Source organism: Wyeomyia smithii, chromosome 2 (genome assembly GCF_029784165.1).
Source record: "Wyeomyia smithii strain HCP4-BCI-WySm-NY-G18 chromosome 2, ASM2978416v1, whole genome shotgun sequence".
Classification (NCBI taxonomy): domain Eukaryota; kingdom Metazoa; phylum Arthropoda; class Insecta; order Diptera; family Culicidae; genus Wyeomyia; species Wyeomyia smithii.
This window is the reverse complement of record NC_073695.1, coordinates 194,170,703-194,189,933: the sequence shown is the minus strand read 5'-3', so window position 1 is coordinate 194,189,933 and position 19,231 is coordinate 194,170,703. Positions and strand designations below refer to the sequence as shown.

Here is a 19,231-nt window from a genome sequence, read left to right as displayed (position 1 = left end):
ACGACGCCACAAGATAATTAGAAACTGAGAATTTGTAAACAGATTTGCACATAAATACTGTAACAGATATTGACAACAGTTAAACAGTCATAAATTTCATATAGAGCTTCAAGTTGCTGGCGATATTTTTGAAAAGAAACCTAGCTGTCCAAGCGATAACATATTCCGAACATGAATATATCCATCATATCCATTGAGTATATTTTGTATGACGTTATTTTGGGAAACCCCATATATCTACCAGCTTTAATTGGTTCAGTGCAGTGGCAATGATTCACCTACACACACAGAATTCGCAATTATGAGAGTCGTGCCGGCTCGGTCGTATTGAGTAAGCTTCGTAAATGAGAGCTTTTATCAAGAAACATTACGTCATTTTGTTTCTAGTACGTCATAGATGACATAGCATTGAAAACTGTGATTTGTCTGCATTAATTAGGTATAAGAAACATTTTATTTACACTCGTTTTGCAGCAAAATATGTCGTAACAGATTGATGGTTATACCGTATAACCATCAATCTGTTACGACATATTTTGCTGCAAAACGAGTGTAAATAAAATGTTTCTTCCCCTCCTAGCAAAATATACCTCACAAGACCAAACATTTTGTGTATTCTTTTATTTATTAAGTATCATGCGAATTATAAATACAATTCAAAGTCAATTCTGGCAGCAGAATAAAATCGCGAATCCTCCGAGCCTACCTTTCTTACAAATGCCCCATTATTGAATTTACCTTCTTCGGAGTATTGTCGCATCTGTTCCGTGGTAAACGGCCCTTTTATCTTATCTGCGTTTTGCTGCTCTTTATACTCCCACATAAGAGGCCGTTTGTCTTCATCATTCGCATCCTTCGATGAGGAAGGTTTCGTATCCGAAGCAGTAGACGGTTCATTTTCTGAATGACCGTCTACTAGCTTATCTTTCTCTTTACTATCAAAATCATCCGCGTACATATCTAACTCATCGCCTGCTTTCGTTTTGGATGTGCTTAACTTTTTTTGAATTATTTCGTAAGTTTCATCGTAAATGTCCATATTACCTTCGCGAGTTAATATTTCATTAGCTAACGCGGTTAGTTTGGTTACCATTTCGCTAGACTCATCAACCGTGCCAGCTTTTCTCATTTTCCAACGTTGTGCCGTTGTTAACTTTGCCGTCTTTTTGCCAATTCTTTGAAGTGTCTTTTTGATGGTTTCATGTGGCTCCATCATGTTTAAAATAGCCTGATAAGTGACAAACGAATCGAACGGTTTTGTCTTTTCTTCATCATCATCTGAATCCGAATCTCCCAGTCCCTTAACTGCAGCGTCATTTTTATCCTTATAATTTGGATCCTTCTTAATTTTAATCCAATCTATATTATCTAACCAATTATCACGGATTTCCGCTCCTTTTTTCCAAAGATAATGTCCATCTGCGTCGAAGTGTCCTTCCTCCATTTCCTCCTTCATATTGAAAGGTGTGAACTTAGTTTCTCCGTCTACCCGAGCGATCCCCTCCTCCTCACCTTCGATATCATTATCATTTAAAGTGTACCTGTTGGAGTAGGTTTATGGGAAGATTTGCAACAAATATCTTATTCAGTCGTTTATTAATCGTACTCACTGAGCATCATCGTCACCGCTGTCCTCTTCATCCGAGTCCAATGTGTGTTTGCTACTGGATGGTCGATTGCTTTGTTGGTCTTGTACCAAATCATCAAGGTAGTTGTCCTCCTCCGCAACTACGGTTGAGGTTCTTTTGGACATTTCGTTTTGCGATTAAAACTTCCGTTGTTTTAGGTAACCTGACTATTGTTGAATGAAAACTTATAATGTGAGAGCGAAAACAATAACAATCGATTGGGCTGGCTGACAGCAATGTACTATACGGGAAGGTGTGGGGCATTTAGACATACACAGAATAGGGTTGCTAAGCTACTCGATTTGCTGATTTTTATATAAATATCAGTTAAAAGAGTTATTTTGTGAGAAAAACAAAATTAAAAAAAATAAAACGTCCTTCGATTTCTTGAATAAAGCAAAAAAAGTGCCTGAAGCTTATTGAATGACAGTTGGTATGCGAACGGTCATTCAATGAATTTCGAGCAGTTTCTTAGCAAATGTAGGAATATGACAGCTTGATGTAGCTTCAGTTATCTCTTCGGCTTTCAGCTGCAAAAGCAGTGTTAGCACCACCACTAAAACGAATTGAGTTGTTTAGCTATATCAGTTTTTGTGTCATCGGAAGGAGCTGCATTTTCTAAACAAAACGTGACTTTCAATAAATTTCTATATTTCTATCTAGCGATATGGAGCGATTCTTATTCTTTATTTAAAAATCGAAGGATAATGATCAAAGATAACTAGTCATCTTGGATGATCATATAAGGTTTCAAAAAAATCACGTTTTGCTTAGAAAATGCAGCTCCTTCAGATGACATATAAAAATCGGAAATCCGTGAATAGCTAAACAACCCAATTCGACATAATTTTCTGTTGATTTTTGTTCGTGTCGTTTCATATTTAGGCAGACTTTCCTAAAAAATCTGTAGATGTTTGGCAGCTATTTTTTCTCAAAGTTTGAGTACATTAGGCCGTATGAATGAAAGTGTTTCCCGCATAATCAATAACCATAAAACGTGCCTAACAACTAGTTCGGGATATAATCCCGACTGTATAGGGTATCGTTACACCATCTGGATTATCATCCGTTTATGGTTCTGGTTATGCGGGTTGTTTACTCATCCCGTACAAATCTTATGGAAAAAAACAGAATCTTTCTGGTTTTTGAGTAGTTGCTGTAATTAAAAAAAAATCTGGCATCTCTGGATGGCATAGCCAATGTTGACGTCAAAAGGCAAGTCATCAAAATTACACCTTGCAAGTCGGTATCGGTTTTAACTTTATACATATTTTATTATTAAAGTATCTATTAAATAATGCCTCTTTTCGATACCGTACTACAAGAAAAGCCAGCAATAGTACTGGAGATTGGACACGCTTTTACTAAGTAAGATTACTTTGAATTTACCCGCTAACATATTTTCTCCTTTACATTAAAACACTTTTATCCAAACAGATTGGGTTTTGCTGGCGAACCTCATCCACGAAGTATCATTTCATCGGAAGTGCTGAATCATAAAGCAAAAAGCAGTGGCCAAACAAAACCAAACAAGAAACTTTTCGACTATGCTAACGAGGCAGATCTGTACGATCAGCTGGTGGAGTTTCTCAAAACTATTTTCTTCAAATATGTCCTTGTCAGTCCAAAAGATCGGAAGATTGTTATCGTTGAATCGGTTCTGTGTCCCACGCAGATTCGAGAAAACCTAGCTAGGGCATTATTCTGCCATTTTGACGTTTCTTCGATATTTTTTGTTCCGATTCATCTGGTGGTTTTGGCTACTTTAGCAGTGGACACTGCACTGGTAGTTGATATTGGTTACAAGGAAGCTGTTGTGGTCCCTGTGTATAGTGGAGTTCAAGCCTTGTTTGCATGGGAGGCGCAACCACTGGCGGCAGAAGCAGTGCATGAACACATCAAAGGCGAACTAATATTAAACGGAGTTGATGAACAGTTACTCACTGACTACATTATCGAAGATATCAAGGTTCGAACCTGTTTTGTAACTACTATGGAGAGAGCAAGCAAATGGCGAAAAGAGGAAAAATTTCAAACTTGTCCAGATGTTGACTATCCCATTAAAGGAGATGAAATTATTAAAGTTCCTGGTATTATTCGAGAAACAGCTTTTGAAGTACTTTTCCCGGATAATAATGACCATCTCAATTTGGCGAACATCATTTTAAATTCTATTTTAAAATGCCCTAAAGATATGCGTAAAGCTTTGGCGGAGAATATTGTTCTAATAGGTGGCACAACAATGGTGCTTGGCTTAGCTGCCAGGCTAAAAGATGAATTGCTAGCACTTTTGCGAAGCAGTCAGTACGAGAATAAGTTGTTTGTTAAGAACTTCAAATTCCACAAACCCCCGTCTAAGGCCAATTTTACTGGCTGGCTGGGCGGCTCTATCTATGGAGCAACAGATCTGGTGCTGTCGAAATCTATTGCGCGCGAAGCATACAGCAAAAGCCAGCAGTTACCGGATTTCACCAATTTCGACGAAACCCGATCTCATGGAAGAGTCTAGCAGCGAAAGGTGCGTTATACATTTTAGATCATATAATGTATAACGTAACACGTTCAAATTTTTCTGTGTACTACATCTCTAATATATATAATTAAAAACTAAAAACACCTTAAATAATATTCAAAATGAGTATCGTAATTATTACCGAAAAGTATGAAACGCTTCAAAATCTTGCTAACAACATAAAATAAAACTCAAGTTGTTATTAAAATTCAATGCATTTTTATTATACTTAAGTAACCCTTACGATGTCAGTGCAGTTGTGTTCAAATTTCATTTCAGTTAACCTATTGTGTAAATAAACAGCATGGTTAGAAATCATTTGACTGTTCAAAATATGATGAGGTCAGCTAAACTCAGTAATCTCCATCCCTTAAACCCATGCTAGCAGAAATAATCGAAATTTTTTTATCTAAACCTTTTGTTTTCATCAAAAATAACACGAATTGTTTTATGCTTTCTGTTAAAATTTAATACAGAAATGCATGTCGGAAATTGTCAAACAAATGCAGTCACTCCTCCACTTGGAGGCTCTCAGCTCACAACTTATCCTAGCTTAGCGAAAAGGCCAGACGTGGCTTTAGTTTTATCCCCATCGGCAGCCCTGAGCTCAGTAATCACCATCTGTCGGCTAAAACCCATAGATTCTAGCTCAACGACATCCAATTCAGTAAATTTATCCGTTGGTAGTAGAACAAGTGGTACATTTTCTGCTGGTTCCACTGGCGGCTGTGGTTTCTGCTGACCAGAAGATGTAGGAGTACTGCTGCTGCTACTACCGCTAGGAGTCGTATTGTTATTGTTAGCACTGGATGATGCTAAAATGTATGCAAAAGTAATTGTCAAAAATGAACTTGTCTATGGGTTGTCTGGAATCAAAATCACTAAATAATCTAATTAGAGTCATGTTAGAAATTTATTAACCAAGGAAACCCATGAATTTAATTACAAGAAAAGCTTTCGTTTAATTTCGTATCCTAACCTTGATCTTGCTGACTCTTAACGATCGCCTCCTTTATAGCCAGCTCCTCAGCAATTCGTGCCGATTCGGTCAATGCTTTGTGCTTTTCTTCGGGGCTTCCTGTCAGTCGGGCACATTCCGGTAAATCTCCTTCGGCTAAGAATTTCGTCTCAGTTCCGGTTGTTCCAATTCGTAGTACTCCATTTTTCAGATCAATGTTGCACTGCAAAGAAAAAATAATACGTAGTAAATCAAAGCTCAAAAACAGTTCCATCTTGCGATTTTCAAACCTGATGGCGTTTAAGCATATCTAATCCAAGTAGCATGTCCATAGGTTGTTCCTCCAATACGGAAAAACTCGAGGTAAGAAAATCGTTTTCGATTTGAATTTGCACCATATGAATTCGTCCGATAATTTTCTGCACACCAACACCCTTGGCAATTCCAGCCCATCTGGTGTCGACAAGTCTCATAATGTTGCATCGTTCGGCGGCTGCGGCACTCATTATGGTTGCCTGAGCGCCCGAGTCGATAAATGCTTTTACTGGATGACCATTGACGCGACAGTTGATGTATAGCATCACCACAGTTCCGAAGGTTTCTGGGTTATACTCCATCGCGGCCTCCATGTTCGCTTCGATGTTTTTCTGTTTGATTTCCTCTGCAATCAAACGTTGTGCCTCCGCGTCAAACGGACTTGCTTGTAGAATACGCAACCGCTGCTGTTGCTTTTCCATTCGTTCAGCTATTTGTTTTCTCAACACAGTTGCAAATGTTTCTAAATTGCCAGAAATCAGGGCTTCCGCTAGACGAGGATTGTTTTGCTTGAGGAGTGCCAGCTGATCTGGATTTGAGAGAAACATTTCACGCACAACAGCTGGATCGTCCTCGGGAGCAACTGTAGGTGACGGACGATTGTTATTCAATAGTCCCGAATTTCCGCTACTGGAGGCAACTGCTGACGGAACTTGTATTGAGCTGAAATCTAAACTAGCCAATCGGGAGGGTTCTGAAAACAATATTTTGTTATAATTGGCGTCTGTAGTTTTTATATAAAGAACTGCTTCTACAGCAATTGATATTTAAGTTTCGTACGGATATTTCGAACACAACTATAGTTGTGTTATTTAGGTAAACTAAAATAAGTCCATTTCAACAATTCGCATGACACTTACGTGATCAGTATTGAAAAAGCTTTTATAAAAATATTAAAAATGCAGTCGTATCCTTTTAAGTTATTAGATAAATGAACTCTTTACACTTTAGTTTAAATTAGGTTTAGGTCATGTTATGTGTATGAATTAAAAAATGTAAAATATGAAAAAAAAAACCCTCCTCCACACGTTGATAACAAAAATCTACTGCGTGCAATTCTTCGAAAATATTTTTTTCACCGCATATTGAGTAGGTGTTCGAAATTTGTTTACTGCAGCGTGAATGCAGCTGGTAACGTTGTGAAATATTTTTAGAATTTCACAATCGTTCCACTGGTGGAACTGATAGAAGTTTATTAGGGATTGCCACAATCCTACGCAAAAATGCATTTGCAGAGTATAATGACCTGAATTGCTAAAATTTTTCACTCGCCTCACCTATTACACTTACCGGCCTGTTGTGGTCGAGTTCGGGCTGACTGAGAAGCTTGCTGGGCGGCCTGCATTATATGTTGCAGCATGATAACGTCTCCATCACGAATGCCCAACTCCACGAGTGTTTTTTTATCGTCAAGCAAAGGTTGGCCGTTTAGAGAAATAACAATTTCACTCGCCGGGAAGCCACTTTCGATTTCGCAGAGGGCTTTAAAGTTTTCAAGCTCCATATCGTCAGACACTTCCAGTGGGAAGGTATAATCTGCCATTGTGGTTACAGTGACCCGCATGATGTCTTCTTTTCAAAACAAAGCTAAAATCAAGGAAAATAATCTCGACGATTTAATTGTAAAATCACCAAAGCAGTTTCAACTTTTAAAAACATTGATGTAAAAATAAAATATATGAGACACATACTAATTTGTCATGGCAAATTTAAACCATCGCATACGCAAGGGACATTGGCCTTTTCCCTTCTTACTTTCCCATTACTCACTTGATCCACTTGAAGCCTTCTGCTGGTTTTCAAGCTGTGTACCTTGAATTGCCGCTTTTGTAAAGACAATGAAACTAGCTGTATCCAAATTTTCCGCTGAAAACAGCTTGCCTTTAATTACTTGAAAATTTTGCACAAATACCAGCAGTTTCGCAAAAGTAAACCCAAAAAATATATATACGACTTAAATGCAAACGCGTTGTCACCTCACCGTTAACTCACTTTTGACTTGCGGTGGCCACCATCAAATCATCACACAGCACACATGCACAAGCGAGCGAATATAGAAGAATGTCAAAAACAACAACAACGCCAACGTAAATGAAAAGGAGGTTACCGAACTTTAATACAATGTCTGTACACGGTAAAAAGTCTATAAGTTGATCTGAAGTGATTTGTCACTTAATCGTTAATCGTTTCAATGTGAAATGCCGATCTCACAACAAAATCAATAGCAACCCGCGTAATCGATGACCATAAAACGTGCCTAACAACTAGTTCGGAATACAGTTACGACTGTACGGGTTATAGTGAAACCATATGGATTATCATTTGTTCAAGGTTTTGCATAGGGGCAAGACAGCTGGTTAGTTTGAAAAATTCTGATGAATTTTGACATATTCTGAGCAACTCTCTTTATTTTATGTTTCATCTGTACAGTGTTATTCCACACCGCTTTTATACCGTAATGTACTTGATTCCCACTCCAGTGAATAATACGAATAGGATATCAGCACATACATAAGACATACGTAACACTGGCGTTTTTTATGGTACACGTTGCCCCATAGTACTCCGTACCTCGTCCTGGGGTGACATTGCGCATTTCGCTTCGAATAACTCGAACCGAGAGAAATCAAACTCGTTTCGAGATGGAGTTGGTATTGCGTATTATTTTCGACACCCCAATTTTATTGCAGTTTATTTCGAGCAAACATTGACTCGAAAATAAATGTCAGATTTGTCTAGGGGCTGGACAACTTTATTTTCATGAAAATATTTCGGTAGTATTATACGATATCGGTTGATGAATTTTGATATTTATTATTTATCCGACACATTGACATCACACCGACGCCTAATAATGCAACGATAAATACTTTGTAATATCTAGTATTGGAAATATTCCGCCATATATCAATAGTGTCTTGCCCCTAGAGATTGGCATTTTTCACGTTTATAATAAGATTTGTCCTTGAAACAAAATATTAATCTTTGAATGTTTTTCTACGATCTTCTAGTGATGAAAATGGTTTTAGGAATATACAAAGACGTAAACAATAAGATATGAGAATTAGGCTTACATTAAATGAAACAAAGTTAGTTATTTTCTGATGCAAAAGAAATTTCTTTTTCATGGTTTCGTCAACATTTCAGAATAAGGCGGGGAGCACTCGAACCTATTTTAAGTACAATATTTCCCTCCAAACGGCACTAGTACAATTCCTGCTCCGTTAAAGTTAGCCCCTACTTTGAATCTACTCGCTAGTGGAATTAATGTTTTTCCGCTCCACAGATGTTTAGTGAAATTATTGATGTTTTAGTCAACAAACTTAAGTACAAACGAACGTCTTCAACTTATCGACCATTTTTTATCACTTTCGAGCTAAAAAATGCTCGATCAAACTATTACGTAATGCCAGTTTTGCTCGAAGATCAACTGCAATAATACGCCATCTAGTCGTTTCGAGCTCGAATCGAAATCGGCAATGTCAAATGTGGTCGAAACGAACAAAAATCACTCGAAACGAAATGCGCAATGCCACCCCTGTCCAACTGCTCGACAAATAATGAACAAAATGAATTTTCTTTTTCTCGGCTCTATATCGAGCTCCAAAGAAAATCCCATAAGGAACTGTCAAAAAGTTATTTACAAAATCAATGCAGCATTATTCAAGTAGGAACGAGACAAATGCAGCGCTGCGCAGGTACACTGCCTTCAATAACAACTCAAACAGTTATTTTATTCAGAGGGTGGTATCATTCGAGTAGTTCATTTTGTACCAACTTTTCTGGAAGATTTCTTCCTGAGTGTTACGTACACTGAAAAAACTGCGCACGCTCCATCCAAGTGTTCCATCAATTGGATATGAAAATGACTCCGCATTGTTCTTCGAAGAATTTTTTTTTATCGAATTCAATCATTTTCAGTCAATCTCTTTCGTTTCAAGTTGTCGCACACATCAACTTACATCCATGAGCCGCACTTCATTTACGTATGATTCCAACATCCCTTTCAAGTGAATTGCACTTGAATCTGCCCCACTGTTTCATCAGTGATTATCATGTGCAAAACACTATCGGTTGATTTGTTTTGTTTTTATGTGTCAAATGAAGTGCCGTTTGTGCTGAAAAGTAGAAAAATGGCGACAGATGAAAAGTCAGCGAGTGTCATACGGCTCAGAAGCTCGACGATTTTCCGGACTAAATTTGTAAATGTTTGCAAGGTAAGTTATTTATGTCACGTAAAAGAATCCAATTCTAATCTTATTTCGTTCTTCTAGCACAAGATCACAAACAGTGGGGCAGATTCAAGTGCAATTCACTTGAAAGGGATGTTGGAATCATACGTAAATGAAGTGTGGCTCATAGATGTAAGTTGATGTGTGTGCCAACTTGAAACGAAAGTGAAAAATGATTGAATTCGATAAGAAAAATTCTTCAAATAACGATGCAGAGTCATTTTCATACCCAAATAATGAAACACTTGGATGGAGCGTGCCCATTTTTCTCAGTGTACGGTAGAGTTGTTGCGCGAACCCAAGTATGTATGGCGCTAGTGTTGTAACGTATTTAGATTTGAATTTTTGAGCAGAATAATCGTACATTTTTGTTCGAGGATTCATGTCAGTTTGTCGGTGGTATAACCACATACATAAAACATACGTAACACAGGCGTTTTTTTCTGGTACACGTTGCCCCATAGTACTCCGTACCTCGTCCTGTCAAACTTCTCGATAAATAATGAACAAAATGAATTTCCTTTTTCTCGGCTTTGTCGAGCCTCAAAGAAAACACCATAAGGAACTGTCAAAAAGTTATTTACAAAATCAATGCGGCATTTTTCGAGTAGGAACGAGACAAATGCAGGGCTGCGCAGATACACTGCCTTAAACAACAACTCAAACAGTGTTTTTATTCAGAGTGTAGTACCATTCGAGTAGTTCATTTTCCAATTTTTTTGGAAGATTTCTTCCTGAGTGTTACGTATGTCTTACGTATGTGGTATAGCTGTTATAATTTTTTTAAACTCATCTGACAGAGTGTCTTAATGAAAAACTTAATACTAGAACAATGTCAATAAAAAATCACAAAAAGGTTACCTAACGTGAATTTCCTAGAGCTACTTATAGCGAATTTCTTTATTCCATCAGCTCACCTCGTTTTGACCTGGAAGCGCATTAACTGCTGTCAAAACCCTTCTTCTTTCGCTCGATTTTGACCCAGTTTTGACCTGGCGTGCTATCCGAAGCGCACTGTAAAATTTGTCAGCTTCAGCCCACCACCGCACGTGCTTAGTTCGTAAACAATTATCCGGAATCTCTTTTTTACTTGCGTTTTTTATCGCTCGACAGATTTGCCCTGATGCAGTTGAATAAAGAAATTCGCTATTAGAGAGAGATAGATTAGCGATGAAAAAACCCGCAATTTGGCAACAAGGTTTCGCATGTCAGAGGTGCCAGATCTCTTCTCAAAGCGCAATGTTGACTAATAGCGAATTTCTTTATTCCACTGTGTGCGGGCAAAACTGCTGAGGAATAACAAAACGTCATCGCCATTTAAGACGCAAGTAAGAAAGATAATTGTTTACGGTCTTAGCACGTGCGGTGGTGGTGGTGGTGGAACGAGTAAAGAAGGGTTTTGACAGCAGTTAGTGCGCTTCCAGGTCAAAACGAGGTGAGCAGGTGGAATAAAGAAATTCGCTATAACTTTTTTATTCGACTCGCACACTAAAAATAAATCGCACGCTAATCCCTAATGCTCGTTACATATGAATGTCAATAAACGAACCTAATCATATTATTATGTCGACACATATCCATTTTTATTGGAATCCACGCTATTTCAACGTGTTTTGGCGTTTGACGTGTGCAAGCATTGAAACCTGAGTTGAAAATGGTTGATTTTGGTATGCATGACATGGCAAACCGAAGTGTAAGACACTTGATTTTGTGCTGTGAACTGAAACGCAAGTGTATTTCACGTAGATATGAAATGTTTCATCTATTAGCACAGAAGTAAGTGGAATCCACTTGGCAGTAACGTGTCGATTTTTTACAGTGCATAACTGATGGTGATGGATGGAAGTCCTGGGGAATAATAAGGCAATCCACGGGTGACGTTTCAATGCTTGTACGTTTGTTATTGTTGCTGTTGTTGCTGTGACCATTTTACGAGACGTTTCTGAGCTTAATTCATGAATGAAATTTTGACAGAAAGCTCGGAACCGCTGACATAACGCACGTAAAAGCAGCTTCAATATCAGCAGGATCCGTGACACCTGTCAGTTTGTAAAATGGTCTATGGGAATAATGAAGTGCATCACAAAAACCGTGAAGGTATTAAATTTCATGTTTGTGTTTAATGTTATATACTTTCACCAGAATTGATTATTATTTTGTTTACCATACAAAAAGTTTGTGAACCACCAGTTAAAAATCACTGTGATAAAGCAATTTTGGAGCATTCCCAAAACATTGTTCAGAAATCGAACATGAAAAACGTGTCAAAATAAATGTATCCTTTGTTGTACCTGATTGCAATACCTTTCAATGGATTACCTTTCTTGTTCGTTTGGCTTGGATTTTGATATGTTCGTTTGGCTCACAACATTCTTTTCGCAAAAAAATCACGTCGAGGTGAAGAGATTCGCTGTTGAATTCGCACTACTTTTTTAACATTTCAAATAGAGAATTTCTTTATTCCACTGTGTGCGGGCAAAACTGCCGAGGAATAGTAAAACGTCATCGCCATTTAAGACGCAAGTAAGTAAGAGATGCCAGATGATTGTTTACGAACTTAGCACGTGCGGTAGTTGAAGCTGACAAATTTTACAGTGCGCTTCGGGCAGCACGACAGGTTAAAACTAGGTCAAAATCGAGCATGACAACAGCTAGAGCGCTTCCAGGTCAAAACGAGGTGAGCTGGTGGAATAAAGAAATTCGCTAAAAGTGAAAAGAAAATCCTTCGAAACCAACTCGGTGGCATCGGCCTTGTTTCCTGAAGCTGCCGTGAAAGACAGTGGCGCTAGTCTCATCTATGTTTTTGAAGGTTTGTTCACACAGAAGTGTTAGCATGACGAACGAAGCATAATATATGTTGTACAGAGTTATGCGCTCGAATCAATTCAATCATTTAAAAAAAGGTCAGCTTAGCTTTGTAAAGGTTCAAAAGTCGCGTTGATATTTTATCTCATTTACACATACGTTGAGATGTTAATCATTGAATCATCGCGCGATGTCACCTGCCTGCAAGAAACACCGCCGTTCGAAATCGGTAAGAATAAAAGTTGTGTACATTCTATAATAATGCAACGCGTTCATTTTTTGATTCATCAAGCAAAGCACTCGACGTTATGTGCAATAAATACATCACTCGAAAACAACACATAAACTCACTGCCGCTGAACACCGATACTGTATGCACGTATGAACACTGCTTTTTTTCGTGTTTCGATGAATCAGCTGTCAAGTTGCATGTAAAATTGATCCAGTGATCCAGCTAATGCTGGCTTCACTTATGTTGTACGTAAACGTCAGTAAACCTGTTTTTTGGATTTTTAAACTATATTTTATTTTAGATTTTCAATTTGATTACAAAATGATCTCTGTCACTGTGTCGGTGCAATCGATTTCAGGATCTGTAGAAGAGTTGTTTTATTATTATTTTAATATCAAAGATTCAATTAAACTTACCCTCAAACAAATTGTTAATCTCTGGGAAAATGAGCTGTTTGCACCTTTCGCCACCGTCACTATTTTTATTTCCTTTTATGTTTTTGACATTTGTCAATTGGAAGTGCAGCTCTAATTCAATTGTTTTAAACAGTGGTGCAAATACAAGAGATATTAATTATAATATGATGGTGATTTCCATTGAACCGCTTTCAACACAAGATCATTTCATTGGAAAGTGTTAATCATTGTGAAATCAACACTAAATCACTTCAATTTGCAGTGCGACGTGACAAATTGAGTCAAGTGCAAAAACACTTGAAGTAATCGTACCATTTATTTACAGTGTATCATCTAGTGCATTAGAGATGGAGCTACTAGAATTGTTTTTATCTTTAGGATAAGTAGGGTTAAGTTTTGGAGTGTGACCAATTTAAAGGTACATATTATTACCAATTTAAAGGTACATTATTATTAAGTAAATAATCCTATTAAAACAGGTTTTTTAAGGTCAAGATGTTTCTTGTTCAAGTAACACGCCGTAACATTTCCAACTCAGTGCCAGTGGCTTCATCATTTGGCCGTTGGTATCGTGATTTCTGGCAGCCGGCACCGGCGAACGAGCCACCGTACGATCATGTAACGCAGATTGGTGATCCGGTTCTGCGTAAAAAAGCTGATCCGGTCCCGCCCGAAATGGCAAAGTCTCCAGAAGTGCAATATTTGATAAAAAGCATGGTTAACGTGATGCGAAAGTTTAGCTGTGTAGGTTTAGCCGCACCACAGATAGGAATTTCACTGCGAATACTTGTGATGGAGTTCAAGGAGAAATTAAAGGACGAATATACGTCTGCCGAGTATAAGATTAAGGAAATGGAAACACTACCACTGACGGTGAGGTAACATTTGTACGTTTTTGTTTGTTACGTTAGTACGAAGGTTTATTTCAGGTCTTTATCAATCCCGAACTAAAAGTACTTAACTACGAGAAAAAAACTTTTCCCGAGGCATGCCAAAGCGTGCGAGGCTACTCCGGTGAGGTGGCCAGATACTCGGAAGTGTTATTACGGGGAGTGGATGAAAATGGTTCTGAAAAAGAGCTGGCGCTGAAAGGTTGGAACGCCCGGATTGCCCAGCATGAAATGGACCACTTGGATGGTATAGTCTACACGGATTTAATGAAACGAAATACATTCACGTGTACCTGTTGGCAAGCGGTAAATGAAAAACGTGGTAGGGTGAGTATATTCTTCCACAAAAAAATGATAAACTAGGCGAAGGGACTGATTTGAATTAGAAAAAAATATTGAGTTACATCGTAAATGTTTTATAGAGAAAATACCTTCAGGGAACTCTTCCAGAACAACATGGTATTACTCGAAGTTTCCTTTCCTTTAAATTATTCAGATCGATTTTGATTTGGTTATCTAACTCCATCGCCATCTACCTATTCGTGATACATGTTGCAATAATTTTATGAGTTTTGTATAAACCTCTAGACTATAAAACTGGGTAGGTATTGGTAGAGCGACGTTTTTTCGCCAAAATTTTTATTTGATAAACACTAGAGCAGCATTCTGATGAAAGCAAGGCAAGTATTTGTTTACTTAAACATTGATTAATACAATTAAATTAATTAAATTTTTTGTTTGCTTTACAGGCTTCTTCAACAGAGAAGTAAAGTTTATATTTGATGATGAATTATTATAGATAAAATTAAATTTTAAGTTTTATAAATAAAACAAAGGTTGCATTATATGCAATAATTTCCATGTAAAACTATTTTCATTTTGAAATCGAATAAAAATCATTCGAAGCTCGGTAAAAATTCATTAAAGATTCAAAATCCAAACACTTTATGTCTATATGTCATAACACGAGAATTGAAAGTGTTTTCCTTTGGGAAATGAGGTGTTGCACGATAAATAATTCTAAAGTGTTTCGCATATGAATTCTATATGTTTTGACCAGTAGGGCGAAATCAAGTGCAAAACACGGAATGCTGATCAGTCATCTACAGGGATGCCAGGTCATTTTTTCAAATGTCATCACGCATCACGAAACATGTCATCACACATTATTAATATGTGAACACATCTCTACTGAAATTTTACAATTACCAAACATCATAGTAAACACACTAAACTGTGTTCAACTAATCCGCCGACTATTAGGCTTTCACGTCTTCATACGAGCTCAAATGTCTTCCAAATAAAGACAAGCCTTTACATCTGGCATCTCTGGTCATCTGTAGTATACTGAAAAAAATCGACACGACATTATAAAGTGTTTTGCACTTGAATTCGCCCTACTGGTCAAAACATATAGAATTCATATGCGAAACACTTTAGAATTATTTATCGTGCAACACCTCATTTTCAAAAGGAAAACACTTTCAATTCTCGTGTTATGACATATAGACATAAAGTGTTTTGATTTTGAATCTCAAATCAATGTTAATCGAGCTTCGAATGATTTTTATTCGATTTTGAAATGAAAACAGTTTTTGGAAATGATTGCATATAATGTAACCTTTGTTTTATTTATATAGTTTAAATTTCACTATAATAATTAATCACCAAAGATACACTTTCGTTCTCTGTTGAAGAAGCCTGTAAAGCAAACAAAGAATTTAAATAATTTAATTTCATTGATAATTTACCTTGCCTCTAGCGCAAAGATGTAAACATCAGAATCTCTGTGATCTTGAGCTAGAAGAACGGAATAAGATTAAAATTCGATTCTTTTACATGACATAAATTACATACCTTGCAAAAATTTACAGATGTAGTCGGGAAAATCGTCGAATTTCTAAGCCGCTTGACACTCACTGACTCTTCTGTCACCATTTTCCTACTTTTCAGCAGAAACGGCACTTCATTTGACATAGAAAAACAAAACATATCAACTGAAAGTGTTTCGCACATGATAATCACTGTGATGAAACAGTGGGGCAGATTCAAGTGCAATTCACTTGAAAGGGATGTTGGAATCATACGTAAATGAAGTGTGGCTCATAGATGTAAGTTGATGTGTGTGCCAACTTGAAACGAAAGTGAAAAATGATTGAATTCGATAAGAAAAATTCTTCAAATAACGATGCAGAGTCATTTTCATACCCAAATAATGAAACACTTGGATGGAGCGTGCCCATTTTTCTCAGTGTACGGTAGAGTTGTTGCGCGAACCCAAGTATGTATGGCGCTAGTGTTGTAACGTATTTAGATTTGAATTTTTGAGCAGAATAATCGTACATTTTTGTTCGAGGATTCATGTCAGTTTGTCGGTGGTATAACCACATACATAAAACATACGTAACACAGGCGTTTTTTTCTGGTACACGTTGCCCCATAGTACTCCGTACCTCGTCCTGTCAAACTTCTCGATAAATAATGAACAAAATGAATTTCCTTTTTCTCGGCTTTGTCGAGCCTCAAAGAAAACACCATAAGGAACTGTCAAAAAGTTATTTACAAAATCAATGCAGCATTTTTCGAGTAGGAACGAGACAAATGCAGGGCTGCGCAGATACACTGCCTTAAACAACAACTCAAACAGTGTTTTTATTCAGAGTGTAGTACCATTCGAGTAGTTCATTTTCCAATTTTTTTGGAAGATTTCTTCCTGAGTGTTACGTATGTCTTACGTATGTGGTATAGCTGTTATAATTTTTTTAAACTCATCTGACAGAGTGTCTTAATGAAAAACTTAATACTAGAACAATGTCAATAAAAAATCACAAAAAGGTTACCTAACGTGAATTTCCTAGAGCTACTTATAGCGAATTTCTTTATTCCATCAGCTCACCTCGTTTTGACCTGGAAGCGCATTAACTGCTGTCAAAACCCTTCTTCTTTCGCTCGATTTTGACCCAGTTTTGACCTGGCGTGCTATCCGAAGCGCACTGTAAAATTTGTCAGCTTCAGCCCACCACCGCACGTGCTTAGTTCGTAAACAATTATCCGGAATCTCTTTTTTACTTGCGTTTTTTATCGCTCGACAGATTTGCCCTGATGCAGTTGAATAAAGAAATTCGCTATTAGAGAGAGATAGATTAGCGATGAAAAAACCCGCAATTTGGCAACAAGGTTTCGCATGTCAGAGGTGCCAGATCTCTTCTCAAAGCGCAATGTTGACTAATAGCGAATTTCTTTATTCCACTGTGTGCGGGCAAAACTGCTGAGGAATAACAAAACGTCATCGCCATTTAAGACGCAAGTAAGAAAGATAATTGTTTACGAACTTAGCACGTGCGGTGGTGGTGGTGGTGGAACGAGTAAAGAAGGGTTTTGACAGCAGTTAGTGCGCTTCCAGGTCAAAACGAGGTGAGCAGGTGGAATAAAGAAATTCGCTATAACTTTTTTATTCGACTCGCACACTAAAAATAAATCGCACGCTAATCCCTAATGCTCGTTACATATGAATGTCAATAAACGAACCTAATCATATTATTATGTCGACACATATCCATTTTTATTGGAATCCACGCTATTTCAACGTGTTTTGGCGTTTGACGTGTGCAAGCATTGAAACCTGAGTTGAAAATGGTTGATTTTGGTATGCATGACATGGCAAACCGAAGTGTAAGACACTTGATTTTGTGCTGTGAACTGAAACGCAAGTGTATTTCACGTAGATATGAAATGTTTCATCTATTAGCACAGAAGTAAGTGGAATCCACTTGGCAGTAACGTGTCGATTTTTTACAGTGCATAACTGATGGTGATGGATGGAAGTCCTGGGGAATAATAAGGCAATCCACGGGTGACGTTTCAATGCTTGTACGTTTGTTATTGTTGCTGTTTTTCAAGCTGCGAAACCAAAACACTACCAAAACCGAAATCTTCTAATGTCGGCAATAATATCAAAGTGATTTGTTATTGTTGTATTTAGGATTGGCACCCGCAATACTAGAGCTACCGATCGGAAAACATTTGTTTTTCACGCTTCTGGATCCGGGTTGCGACCGATCGAACATACGTAAAGCTGTCATAAGTTGAAAACAGACTGAAATCAGCTGATCGCAACTGTCTCGTGGATTGCCTTATAGACCATTTTACGAGACGTTTCTGAGCTTAATTCATGAATGAAATTTTGACAGAAAGCTCGGAACCGCTGACATAACGCACGTAAAAGCAGCTTCAATATCAGCAGGATCCGTGACACCTGTCAGTTTGTAAAATGGTCTATGGGAATAATGAAGTGCATCACAAAAACCGTGAAGGTATTAAATTTCATGTTTGTGTTTAATGTTATATACTTTCACCAGAATTGATTATTATTTTGTTTACCATACAAAAAGTTTGTGAACCACCAGTTAAAAATCACTGTGATAAAGCAATTTTGGAGCATTCCCAAAACATTGTTCAGAAATCGAACATGAAAAACGTGTCAAAATAAATGTATCCTTTATTGTACCTGATTGCAATACCTTTCAATGGATTACCTTTCTTGTTCGTTTGGCTTGGATTTTGATATGTTCGTTTGGCTCACAACATTCTTTTCGCAAAAAAATCACGTCGAGGTGAAGAGATTTGCTGTTGAATTCGCACTACTTTTTTAACATTTCAAATAGAGAATTTCTTTATTCCACTGTGTGCGGGCAAAACTGCCGAGGAATAGTAAAACGTCATCGCCATTTAAGACGCAAGTAAGTAAGAGATGCCAGATGATTGTTTACGAACTTAGCACGTGCGGTAGTTGAAGCTGACAAATTTTACAGTGCGCTTCGGGCAGCACGACAGGTTAAAACTAGGTCAAAATCGAGCATGACAACAGCTAGAGCGCTTCCAGGTCAAAACGAGGTGAGCTGGTGGAATAAAGAAATTCGCTAAAAGTGAAAAGAAAATCCTTCGAAACCAACTCGGTGGCATCGGCCTTGTTTCCTGAAGCTGCCGTGAAAGACAGTGGCGCTAGTCTCATCTATGTTTTTGAAGGTTTGTTCACACAGAAGTGTTAGCATGACGAACGAAGCATAATATATGTTGTACAGAGTTATGCGCTCGAATCAATTCAATCATTTAAAAAAAGGTCAGCTTAGCTTTGTAAAGGTTCAAAAGTCGCGTTGATATTTTATCTCATTTACACATACGTTGAGATGTTAATCATTGAATCATCGCGCGATGTCACCTGCCTGCAAGAAACACCGCCGTTC

At 37.7% G+C, this 19,231-nt stretch overlaps 4 protein-coding genes across 8 annotated transcripts; 2 read left to right on the top strand and 2 right to left on the bottom strand.

Annotated features, from left to right (window-relative positions):
• Window positions 1-612: 612 nt before the first annotated feature.
• On the bottom strand, window positions 613-1,883 carry LOC129722332 (CD2 antigen cytoplasmic tail-binding protein 2 homolog). 2 transcript variants are annotated; one of them, XM_055675696.1, is made up of 2 exons: window positions 1,611-1,883; window positions 613-1,541 (listed from the first exon to the last, which is right to left on the bottom strand). In XM_055675696.1, exons 1-2 carry the CDS (start codon window positions 1,751-1,753, stop codon window positions 644-646), a joined length of 1,041 nt encoding a protein of 346 aa, XP_055531671.1. In that variant the 5' UTR covers window positions 1,754-1,883; the 3' UTR covers window positions 613-643. The 2 variants fall into 2 exon arrangements, with proteins under 2 accessions (XP_055531671.1, XP_055531672.1); XM_055675697.1 differs by having other exon boundaries at window positions 1,607-1,740.
• A 929-nt stretch (window positions 1,884-2,812) lies between these two features.
• On the top strand, window positions 2,813-4,340 carry LOC129723856 (actin-related protein 10). Its single transcript, XM_055678316.1, has 2 exons — window positions 2,813-2,996; window positions 3,066-4,340. Exons 1-2 carry the CDS (start codon window positions 2,926-2,928, stop codon window positions 4,135-4,137), a joined length of 1,143 nt encoding a protein of 380 aa, XP_055534291.1. The 5' UTR covers window positions 2,813-2,925; the 3' UTR covers window positions 4,138-4,340.
• On the bottom strand, window positions 4,267-7,441 carry LOC129723854 (protein DDI1 homolog 2). Of its 2 annotated transcripts, none has more exons than XM_055678314.1 (5): window positions 7,184-7,441; window positions 6,704-7,000; window positions 5,389-6,107; window positions 5,120-5,321; window positions 4,267-4,955 (listed from the first exon to the last, which is right to left on the bottom strand). In XM_055678314.1, exons 2-5 carry the CDS (start codon window positions 6,975-6,977, stop codon window positions 4,684-4,686), a joined length of 1,467 nt encoding a protein of 488 aa, XP_055534289.1. In that variant the 5' UTR covers window positions 6,978-7,000; window positions 7,184-7,441; the 3' UTR covers window positions 4,267-4,683. The 2 variants fall into 2 exon arrangements, with proteins under 2 accessions (XP_055534289.1, XP_055534290.1); XM_055678315.1 differs by lacking the exon at window positions 7,184-7,441 and adding an exon at window positions 7,105-7,122.
• Window positions 7,442-13,084: 5,643 nt separating this feature from the next.
• On the top strand, window positions 13,085-14,816 carry LOC129722817 (peptide deformylase, mitochondrial-like). Of its 3 annotated transcripts, XM_055676592.1 has the most exons (4): window positions 13,085-13,359; window positions 13,424-13,516; window positions 13,578-13,971; window positions 14,028-14,816. In XM_055676592.1, exons 3-4 carry the CDS (start codon window positions 13,594-13,596, stop codon window positions 14,349-14,351), a joined length of 702 nt encoding a protein of 233 aa, XP_055532567.1. In that variant the 5' UTR covers window positions 13,085-13,359; window positions 13,424-13,516; window positions 13,578-13,593; the 3' UTR covers window positions 14,352-14,816. The 3 variants fall into 3 exon arrangements, with proteins under 3 accessions (XP_055532567.1, XP_055532568.1, XP_055532569.1); XM_055676593.1 differs by having other exon boundaries at window positions 13,085-13,516; window positions 13,588-13,971; XM_055676594.1 differs by lacking the exons at window positions 13,085-13,359; window positions 13,424-13,516 and adding an exon at window positions 13,522-13,540.
• Window positions 14,817-19,231: the final 4,415 nt, after the last annotated feature.

Coding starts and splice junctions, on each gene's coding strand:
- LOC129722817 (XM_055676592.1), top strand. CDS start 13,594: ATGTTTCTTGTTCAAGTAACACGCCGTAACATTTCCAACTCAGTGCCA. Junction 13,972..14,027: donor TGGAAACACTACCACTGACG/GTGAGGTAACAT, acceptor GGTTTATTTCAG/GTCTTTATCAATCCCGAACT.
- LOC129723854 (XM_055678314.1), bottom strand. CDS start 6,977: ATGCGGGTCACTGTAACCACAATGGCAGATTATACCTTCCCACTGGAA. Junction 6,108..6,703: donor AACTCGACCACAACAGGCCG/GTAAGTGTAATA, acceptor TATTGTTTTCAG/AACCCTCCCGATTGGCTAGT. Junction 5,322..5,388: donor ATATGCTTAAACGCCATCAG/GTTTGAAAATCG, acceptor TTTTCTTTGCAG/TGCAACATTGATCTGAAAAA.
- LOC129722332 (XM_055675696.1), bottom strand. CDS start 1,753: ATGTCCAAAAGAACCTCAACCGTAGTTGCGGAGGAGGACAACTACCTT. Junction 1,542..1,610: donor AGCGGTGACGATGATGCTCA/GTGAGTACGATT, acceptor CTACTCCAACAG/GTACACTTTAAATGATAATG.
- LOC129723856 (XM_055678316.1), top strand. CDS start 2,926: ATGCCTCTTTTCGATACCGTACTACAAGAAAAGCCAGCAATAGTACTG. Junction 2,997..3,065: donor ATTGGACACGCTTTTACTAA/GTAAGATTACTT, acceptor TTATCCAAACAG/ATTGGGTTTTGCTGGCGAAC.